Source organism: Micropterus dolomieu, linkage group LG12 (genome assembly GCF_021292245.1).
Source record: "Micropterus dolomieu isolate WLL.071019.BEF.003 ecotype Adirondacks linkage group LG12, ASM2129224v1, whole genome shotgun sequence".
Lineage (NCBI taxonomy): Eukaryota > Metazoa > Chordata > Actinopteri > Centrarchiformes > Centrarchidae > Micropterus > Micropterus dolomieu.
Window position 1 is genome coordinate 30,929,611 of NC_060161.1, and position 10,924 is coordinate 30,940,534.

The 10,924-nt window shown below is 40.7% G+C and overlaps 1 protein-coding gene across 1 annotated transcript in view; it reads left to right on the top strand.

Moving 5' to 3' along the window:
* Positions 1-4,519: 4,519 nt before the first annotated feature.
* The window catches only part of LOC123980375 (myelin-oligodendrocyte glycoprotein-like), a 27,610-nt gene continuing 21,205 nt past the window's right edge, over positions 4,520-10,924 (top strand). Inside the window, exons 1-4 of the mRNA XM_046064734.1 lie at positions 4,520-4,633; positions 8,550-8,891; positions 9,072-9,101; positions 10,001-10,076. Coding sequence (XP_045920690.1) covers positions 4,579-4,633; positions 8,550-8,891; positions 9,072-9,101; positions 10,001-10,076 — 503 coding nt within the window. The 5' untranslated portion in view covers positions 4,520-4,578. The remainder of the gene's footprint in view (positions 4,634-8,549; positions 8,892-9,071; positions 9,102-10,000; positions 10,077-10,924) is intronic.

Below are 10,924 nucleotides of genomic sequence, written 5' to 3' on the forward strand. Positions count from 1 at the left end.
TAGGACATGTTTCTCATAATCTTGTACTCTTTAACATGAATCATCATTGTAATAATAAAGGTCAATCTCTTCACTTAAAACCACAGAATGAAACCAGACGTCATTCAATATTCACTTGCCCGTGGGTAACAGGATGTGTAGCAGAAAAATAAACAACTTCAACAAAACATTGACAAGACTGGAAACAAAAGGGTACATCTGATCCAAACAAAATAGTTTTGGTCGCATTTGATTGTAACGAGAGTTTTACCTTCACCCCAATAATGTGGAGGTGAATTAAACTCAGCTTTAAGGCATTGAACAACATAAAATAAAATCTCTTTCCAGAACCATTGTGTTCATTCAGACCAAATGCGGCGCGATTACGCAAAAAGTCAATGCAAATACTGGGACTCCCACCCAGTCATGTGAGCTCCATTGTTTCGATGTTGTCAGTCTTTCTCTAAGTCAGGTTTTACCAGGGAGTCTACCACATCCTGACTACAAAGGAAATCATGAATGTCATTGCAGAACAATGCAGACACGACATCAATCAAAAAATATAATGATCTGCATGATGCCAGCTTTAATTCAGCTTTAGGGTGAATCTGATCCAGAAAAGCACCAACAAACAAAATATATCGTATTCAAACACACAGTGTTTGAAATAGCTGTCCCTGAGATTTCTGCCTCCAACCCAATAATGTGGAGGTGAATTGAATTCAATGTGCGACTGCTTAAGCCATTGAGCAATGAAAAATCAAATCTCTTTCAAGAATCACTGTGTTCCTGTCACTATGGATTATCCACACACTCCATGACCAAGTATGCTGAAACAGTTTGAAGCACCACCTAAACCACTAAAATATTGCTTTAACTGACTTGTTGTCAGAGTTAATGCTAATAAAGAATTCATCTAGGTCACATGGACAGCAACCATTACAACCTGATACCATATTAAAAATTACATGCGATGTTTGCACACCTGGAACACTTTGAGGCTGGAAGTTGGAAACTTCAACTGGCAGCAATCTGTCACTACCAAAGATTTTATAAAAAAAGGTCACAACCAAATGGCTGGCACCTTGTTAACCTCTAGACAGGTGTTTCTATTAAAGGTCAGGTAGTGTTGAGTTGCTGTCCTGCCACACTCTGTGCTACCTACTAACTGACTACTGACTAAAGATAATTCTCCCTCTTCCTTTGCATTTGTGAGGTATGTCAACTTTTTGGCTTAAAACAAACAAAAAATAACACCCACAGTACACTGCCAGTTTGAAGGTTCACCCCTTGAACAGGCTTGGACTACTTGATGAGAGTACAAATAACAGGGTGATTTTTGTTTCTATTTTAACAATGATTCTTTAAAAAATCATTGTCTGTCATAGTATTTCTGTGGTTTTTGGTGTAATTTGTGTCTTGTTGTGGAAATCTTGCATGCTGAAATGCACCCGACTTCTCCTGTAACCCTTTAAAAAAAGTTTGTGTCATTTTAATATGCAATTGTTGTCTGTATTTGGTATGCGGTGAGTTTGCAGAGGCACAGACACAGGCGGTGGTAGGTAACACATGGATCATCAAGATTATTCTAGATTGATTTATGAGCAAGCTACAATTGTAAGAAAAGGAACATCAATGAAAGTTAGGTGCTAAAGTGGTTGGAAGAAGAACAGAGAAATGGTGGCGGAAAAGATCAGAGGGCAAGTTAAATTACTTACTGAGCATTACACTGAGTTTTAACTTCTGTTTCAATTTCGTCAGCACTTCCTCCATATCAATATACCAGCAAGACTACCACATCCTGACCACACAGCATGCACAACAGTGAATTTTGTAGATTAGCTGGAGCTCTAAGTTTTCAAAGCATTTTCAAAGTGACTTAAAAAGGCTTTAAACAGCTGTCAGCTTTAATCCAAATTTCAAAAATGACTGATTGATTCAATTCTATGCTAGTTCTATGTCAGTAAGTGCCACCGAATGTCTCCATAGGACATATTTCTCAGTTTGCTGATGATCTTTTACTGGATGTATCTAAATCAATCTCTTCTCATCACCTTTATCAGAATATTTAACTTATGAATCATCATTGTCATAAGACTTTCTCTTCACTAAAAAACACAGAATGAAACTGGACATCAGCCACAAGACAGACAATATTGACATTTCAGTGGGTAACAGGATGTGTAGCAGAGAAACAACTTCAACAAAACATTGACAAGACTGGAAAGCTTTAGGGTACATCTGATCCATGAATGCACCAACAAAAAAGTGGTTTTGGTTGTATTCGGCATATTTGATCGTAACAAGATTTCTGCAATCACCAATAAAGTGGAGGTGAATGGAATTCAGTTTGTTGTGCTTAAGGCTTTGAACACAATGACAAATTAAATCTCTTTCCAGAACCATTGTGTTCCTGTCACTCTGGATTATCTGCACACCTCACAGTGAACAGTTCAAGGGCCTAATTGGTAAAATGCTCCACTGAAGACTGTTTGCAGTGTATTCTGTGAGCATTTACCTCCAGTGTAGAGGAAATGGATATTTCATGGGCAAATAAAACCACCTACCTGCAAGACGAGATGCCCTTAAAGGTAAGTTGTTTGAGTGATCTGACCCTCAAACTATGAGGTAGGCCTCCTGAGGAGAGAGTTGAAGGGATGGTGGGGAGGGAGAGACCTGGGCCCTGTTTCAGAAAACAGGATTATTGAAAACTATGTTTGTGTAGTATGTTAAGCCTAAAATGAGGGAAACTCTGGATCTGGAGACCGAGATCAGATAAACTCGCTATCAGTAACATCAGCAACTGATGCTGTGAAGAAAAACATCAACAGAAAAATCAACCCCAACCACCTCCTTACTCAGTCTTTTCTGTTAAATATCATATACCTGCCTTTACCGTCAAAAAGCTACGCTACAGGGCGTCCCCCAATACACTCAACTATGACGGCAACTGACAATGATGGCTCTTGACCATATGTCCTTATGTGAGTCAGGGAGTGAGAACGGATTGACCAGTGTGTGGACAGTGTGTGGACCAGTGAGTGGACCAATATGTGGACCAGTGAGTGGACCAGTGTGTGGACCAGTGTGTGGACCAGTGAGTGGACCAATATGTGGACCAGTGTGTGGACCAGTGTGTGGACAGTGTGTGGACCAATATGTGGACCAGTGTGTGGACCAATATGTGGACCAGTGAGTGGACCAGTGTGTGGACCAGTGAGTGGACCAATATGTGGACCAGTGTGTGGACAGTGTGTGGACAGTGTGTGGACCAATATGTGGACCAGTGTGTGGACCAGTGAGTGGACCACTGTGTGGACCAGTAAGGGGACCAATATGTGGACCAGTGAGTGGACCTTTGTGTGGACAGTGAGTGGACCAGTAAGGGGACCAATATGTGGACCAGTGAGTGGACCTTTGTGTGGACAGTGTGTGGACCAGTGAGTGGACCAATATGTGGACCAGTGAGTGGACCAGTAAGGGGACCGATATGTGGACCAGTGAGTGGACCACTGTGTGGACCAGTAAGGGGACCGATATGTGGACCAGTGAGTGGACCTTTGTGTGGACAGTGAGTGGACCAGTAAGGGGACCAATATGTGGACCAGTGAGTGGACCTTTGTGTGGACCAGTGAGTGGACCAGTAAGGGGACCAATATGTGGACCAGTGAGTGGACCAGTAAGTGGACCTTTGTGATTTCTTAATTTAAGTGTCTTGATTTTTCATTTGGACTTGGTTACTTGTTCAAGAAAGCAGCCTTCTCTTGTTAAATGTGAGTTTCATTTGTGACTATCATTTGGTTGCTGGTTGTTTGTTTGCCATAACCTGTTTCTTGATTCTTTTGGCCCGGTTTTAATTTGTATTTGCTACTCCTCTCCTCAGCTCTGGGCTTGAGCCACCTGAGGACATAACAACTTGTGATTTAAACTTGTTCTTTCTGATCGACCTGTTTGCTTTATGATGAGAAACGATTAACATACAACTAGCTGAAGAATATGTTGTTCTGTAGCATATTTAAATCTTATATTATCGTTATATGTAATATCGGGGAGAGCTCTGGTCAAAATAACAAACAGCTCCTGAGTAAAAAATAAAATCACAATACTAAATAAATTACCCCAAAAGAAAAGTTACAATTCCAAACATAACTTCCTCTCAACACAACAAGAGAAATGGGAATGTAACTACAATGGTTGCTGGGTTTCCTGGGAAGGATGATTAAAAAAACAGGTTACTTAAAATAAAATCACCATTCTGTACTTAACCTTAACAACAACTCAGGAGCTGTCGTCACAACATCACAACACACAAACACTGTATTTTCTATTAATGTTTAGCACTTTATTGTAATCATGAGCTGAATGCAGGACATGATGTAAAACTGGTATAGACAAGAACATTTAAAAACCAGTAAACCAATTTGAGTACAATATAATATATTATTCAGGAAGTAGAAAGTCTGTGCACAAAGTAACAGCAGCTAAAACACTAAGCACTGTAGCACACACCGCTGGCGTGTCTTCATTTAGTCATCACTAATCGAGGAAGTCACCTTTAAGCTCGACATTCATCAGAGTGAACCAGCTCCTGTGAACACGATGGAGTTGATGTTTATCGCTGTGCTGTCGTCTCTCTCTGTGGTGATCTCTGCAGGTAGGTTTCTGCTTGAGGGAACAGGTAGATTACAGGCTGTTAATTGATTTAAATAAACTGCAGGTCCGCCTGGTGCCTTTATTTGGCTCATTAAGGAGTCGGACAGAGGAGATTTAAATTAGATCGCTGAATCTTCCTCATATGACTGCACATTGTTTCGACATTGTCAACAGTCACTGAGCAACAATCACAAACATTTCATCTTCAACAGTGACGGATGCTTTTAAATGCCGCACACGAATCCTGTAAATGTAATCACTGCTCAGCAGCTGAATCCACACGAACTTCACGCTGTAGCGGAGCAGGGAGGGTGCAGAGGGTGCCGATGTCCCGGTCCCACGGTTCATATTTTGAATAGGCTAAGTTTGTTTGTGTGTCTTGATTGTGGAAAAAAAAACAAACTTAAAATTAGTTTATCTTTAGGAAGGGTAACATTTCACGTTCCCCTTTAAAACTGTGTATTAGTTTTACTCTTTAGGCTACTCCAGTATTTTTGGTGGCAAGTAGCTAATCTACTTTTTTTTCTTTCATTACAACCTGCTACCTACTGTAGGCCTATATTTTGCTGCATTAAATGAAATGTGCTGTCATCCAAGCCTCGCTGTGCAGGAGATCTCCGGTGCGCTTGTGTCTGATGAGCTGGGCAGATGTAAACAGAAAATCAGGCAAATGCCTTTTTTTAATTTAAGGTTAGGTTGTTTTTCTAATACAACTCAAATCCAGCACTGTGCCACAGGTGCTGGAAAGCAGTCTGCATCGCTCTATTACAAGTCGACATTTGTTCTCTGTAAAACCAATGTATGCTACACGCTGTAACATCTAAGTCTAATTCGCATTACCTTTTGTTTTATTGGCCTCACAGTCTCCCACTACTTCATTCAACAACGGGCTTCCGTGTTATTGCCATACTAATTATTTAGGCTACGTAGTAAAGATTATGTTCATATGATTTATGAATTATCCAGAGTTCGCAAAGGACCTCTAGTGGTCCGTTAAACAGGGCGCTTTTTCACACTAATTTCTAGGACAAACAAGGGGAAACCAAAAAACACCTGACAGGCTGTAAGTTGCTTTCACACCTGCAGTTCGGTTCATCTGGTCCTGACCAGGGGAAATACTTATGCACGGTTGCATTTTACTTCTGGTCTGGTTCATGTTCACCCTGCCTTTTTGCAATCAAACCGAGACCATAAAGTTACAGACTGTCAGGTAACTCGTTGACAGTTTTGGCGATTGTCATCCTGCATCACCAGTGGCAGTTTATGCAGATCTGTAATGCTTCGGAAGTAGGCTATATTTCTCTTCTTGTTGTTACAAAGAGCTCACGAAGGAATAACTAATTAGAAGGAGAGGGGTAAAGCGGTGTGAAGAAGGTCGTGGGTTCGAACCCCGATCATCCCGGCCTTTCTGTGTGGAGTTTGCATTTTCTCCCCGTGTCCGCGTGGGTTCTCTCCGGGTGCTCCAGGGCTTCCTCCCACCGTCCAAAGATATGCGGACTAGATTAATTGGTTACTCTAACTTGTTCTTAGGTGTGCGTTTGCCTGGTTGTTTGTCGGTGTGGCCCCGCGAGTGGCGACCTGTCCAGTGTGTACCCCTTTTTTTTGTAATATGGCATTTATTACTGTGCTGTGAAATTGTGAAACGAGTCTGGCTAAGTTAGAGTTCCGCATGTGTAGACCTGGCGCTGTCCAGAGTACTGAAAGGGAGCAGAAGAGACCGGTAGAGAGTCACTACACGTGCTTAGTTCCGGGCCTCAGCCTGTTTGCTTTTCCTGGTTGTAAATGTAACTGTTGGCGCAGTGCCGATCCTGCCTTATACAAATCTTCGAAACCTTATATTAATTAAATAATAATTAACACAACTCTACTCCCTCTCAAGACCTATTTGCACTAAACTCCCTATCATCACATTTAACAGTGCGGGACGTGGGAAAGTATTATACATTTGCTATAGCCTACTTCTTATAGTTTTATTGCTCATATATGAAGGAAGAACGCCCTTTAAAAACTTTCATGTGGAAAACATGGACAAAACCTCAGAAAACTCTCCTCAGTAAAGCTCAATGACACTGGAAGATACAGATGCTCCTTTCACAGTGATGAACTGCAGAAGAGTTGTTACATTAACCTCACTGTTGGCAAGTTCACTGAAGCTCTTAATGTCTGGCCCGGGTACTAAAAAACAGTCTGTGCTGAAAACAGCTGCTGCCTGTCGTATAAAAATAAATAAATAAATAATAAAAGACAGTTAAATATAGTGTGGAGAGATAAATCAATCCATAAATTTACCTGTATGATAGTAAGTGATAAAACCACCTGAGGACAGAGTCAGTCTAAGTTTTTTTTGCACATGAATCCATCAAATGTCACCAGACCTAAAGTAGGCTATTTCAACTGTTGGGGTTCCCAAACATAATATATAATTCTATGTTTCTGACTTCTGAAACAGTTTACCAGTTCAAAAAAATTTTGGTTTATAAGTAAAATCATACAGAATTAGGTAAAGACAACAAGTATCCACCAATAACAAAGGTGAGTATATTTCTGAGCTGTTAAACATAGGACCTGAGTTTTCCAGGACCCCATACAGGGTTAAGATTATGATACGGACGTATATCGGAAAAAGAGGCAAATTTGTCCCTGTGGTCACTAGTGGTATTGCAACAAAAAAGTACCCTGCAGCCAAAACTGCACCTTCCTTAAAACCCAACGTGATATCATGGGATGGCATCTAAATAGCACGCCACTTCTTGGGCCAGAGACCAACTTACTGTCCTTCCATCCACCTCACTATCCACCACCTAATAGTCAGACTTTCATGGTTATTTATATCTGTCACGATCCTGTCCTGAGCTTGTCTGTGTTATATTATTTTGGCCATGCCTTTTCAGTGTTTTGATTTTGGTTTATCTCTGTCTGGGTTTCAGTCCTGTCTGTCTGTGGTCTTGTATCCAGTCTTCTGCTTGTTCTGTGTGGTGGTTCTGATCTGTCCTGTTATCTCGGTGTCTGCTTTAGTACTTTAGTTCTGTTCCTGTCCCTCATGTGTTAGTTTCCCACCATCGTGCTTGGGTTCCGTCTGTTGGTTAGGTGTCATTTATGTTCATTCAGCTCTAGTCTCTGTTAAGCCTTTATTATTCATCCACATCTTACTTAGTATCTGTCTTGCCTCTTTTCTTAGTTCTTAGTCCTGTACCTTAGTTCTTGTCTTAGTGTTCACTCCTGGTCGGTGTACTTCTGTGTTTTGCCCATGTCTTAGTTCTGTTTTACCTTAGCTTCTGTCTGTGTTCCTTGTTGGTGTTAGTTTATTTGTGATCTGTTCGCTTGTTTATATTACTCAGATGTTTAGTGTTGATTAACTTGTGTTTTGTCCCCCCCAGTAATCTGCCTGCCTGCTAGTCCCTCTGTTTTCCCTTCTGCCTCTCTGCCTCGTTAACCCTGATCCCAGTCACCTGTGTTGCTCCCGCCCTGCCCGTTAGTCCCTGTCTTTAAATGTTTGTCCGGTCATTGTCGCATGTATGCCCTGTTGTATGAAGTTGCTGCTCTTGGATGTTACCAGTTTCCTGTACCCGTGAGTTCTGTTTGTCGTGCTTGGGATTAATAAACGCTGGAACTCAATCTCAGCTCACAGTGTCATGCGTTTGGGCTCTCTCCTGCTTTGTGCACCCAGTGATCCTGACAATATCACACTCCTGGTCATTGTCATGTGACAGCTGGTGTAAAATGGCATGCTGTTTCTGCACAATATAAGTCAGTACAGACTGAACGTGTGAAATGACACACAAAAAGCAAAAAATGCATTGGAATATCACAAATGACTTTAGATATTGGTCAGCTATCTTAGTTTTAATCAATATTGAGGAGCAAAGTGTTCAATGATGCTGCAACAGGAAGTCTAAATGTGATGTTTGTTTCCACAGGAGAGTCTAATGTGATTGGCTCACGTGAACCAGTTAAAGTAGTAGTCGGTGATGATGTCATTCTGCCATGCCACCTGGAGCCCCCATTCAATGTGAAAAATCAAACGGTGGAGTGGACATTCAATAACAGCATTGTGCATGTCTATAGAAATAGGATGGACAAATTAGTTGATCAGGATCAGAAGTTCAAAGGTAGAACATCTCTCTTTCCTGATGAAATGACCAGAGGAAACATTTCACTGAAATTGACCAATGTCACTGAACAGGATGCAGGAAATTACACCTGCTATGTTCCCAAACTGCACAGTCAGATCAGCAAAGGCAACGTTACCCTCATTGTTGGTGAGTACAGTTAAAACTGATACATTATGTGTAAACATTATATATTTGTAAATTGTTAAAATTATTTTAACACTTCAACACAACATACACAATTACAATTTAACAACATTTTTCAACAGAACCAGTGAAAGACCACAGTAAGTAAATATCTTGACTTCTATTTATTTTTATCTTCATCAGCTGTCACAAACAAATCTACTTTTCCTGTAGGTAAGAATTTTTTCACATATTTTATTTCCCTTTTTTAAGTCTTTATTGTACCCTATATTATGCATGCAGATGTAACACCTGAGTCATTCATCCTACAAGAAAGAAGAATCTTTAAGTACTCAAGTGTTAAAGTACCTTCTGCTGGGGGACTGAGGAGAGTTTTGCTTTTATTAGTGTAGTCTGAGATGACAATTGAGTTCATTATGTGTTACACTTGTGTCAAATGTAAGGACGGAATTCAGAATTCCTCTAATTAGTTTTAAGACTTGTAGCAACCAAGCTTTTGGTGGTCATTGATCGTTCATTACAGAACAGTCTCTTTCTGCATGAGTCCTTGCACTGTTTTGTTCTCATTCTCATACGATTTTTGTGTCTTTAATTTAAAGCAGCTATAATTGATATTTTTATGATGGTGACAATAAGAATGGTGTCTCTAGGAGTGATGAACCTGTAGATACTTACCTGATAATCAAATCTGCACATCCCCTTGGCTCTATGAAGTTTTAGAAAAAGTTTCAGCTGTTCAGTTGCACATTCACTGTTTTGGTTCACACTCGCAGCTAAAGAGCCAGATATTTTCCTTAGGAAGTGGTGGAGACCAAAAGCAGAGCAAAAAAAGAGAGATAATATTGGACTTTTATCAGGTAGACTAGCTTAATGTGTAAATAATCATCTGCTGCAAACAAATTCACCAAATTAATGTTAACTGTCCATGTTGTGTTTACAACTCAGTTTTTACAGCTTTGAATATGTACTGAAATATATTGTCTTTTTCGAGACTATCTGTCAATGTGCTTTGTGACCATAAACAGAAGAAGCAGGTTTGGAAAAATGGTGGCTGTTATCTTTGAAGCCCACAGTAAAGAACAAATCTGAACATCTCTCCTCTATTCTTACAGGTGGTATTATTACCATTGTTGTTGCTGCCATCATCGTTGCTGCCATCATCGTTGCTGCCATCATCGTTGCTGTAAAGTAAGTCACACATTTCTCCTCTTCATTTCCCTATTTTAAAGTGTAACACTGTCTTCCCAGTGGTGCCAATTCCTTGCCTTGTGTTTGGTGAAGTGTAGGGGAGAGGAGCAGCCTACACAATATACACACAAAGGTATATATAGTAACAGTAATGTTGCTACAGACAGGGTGTATAATGGTACAGATATTTATAGTAATGTTTATGATAATAATAATAATAATAATAATAATAATAATAACAATAGGACTAGTAACAATAATTGTAGCACAGGATGTCGAGCAGGAACACAGGGGCAGCAGGTGACTTGCAACCACAGATCCAGACTCCACAGCTCCAGAGCCAGAAACAACTGCAGGAGGTGATAGGAGGAGAGAGGAGAGGGACGAGAAAGCACAAGACTACCGGAAAGGGGAGAAGTCGAGTTAGTAACATGGATAATGGGATGAGGTTGCATACAGAGGGAGAGAAAGTGGAGGAGAGAGGAGCTCAGTGCATCATAGGAAATCCCCCGGCAGTCTAGGCCTATAGCAGCATAACTAAGGGCTTGTTCAGGACTCACCTGAGCCAGCCCTAACTATAAGCTTTATCAAAGAGGAAAGTCTTAAGCCTACTCTTAAATGTGGAGATGGTGTCTGCCTCCTGAACCCAAACTGGAACCTGGTTCCACAGTAGAGGAGCTTGATGGCTGAACGCTCTGGCTCCTAGTCTACTTTTGGAGACTCTAGGAACCACATGTAACCCTGCATTCAGAGAGCGCAGTGCTCTGGTGGGGTAGTAAGGTACTATGAGCTCTTTAAGATAAGATGGTGCCTGACCATTAAGAGCTTTGTAGGTAAGAAGAATGATT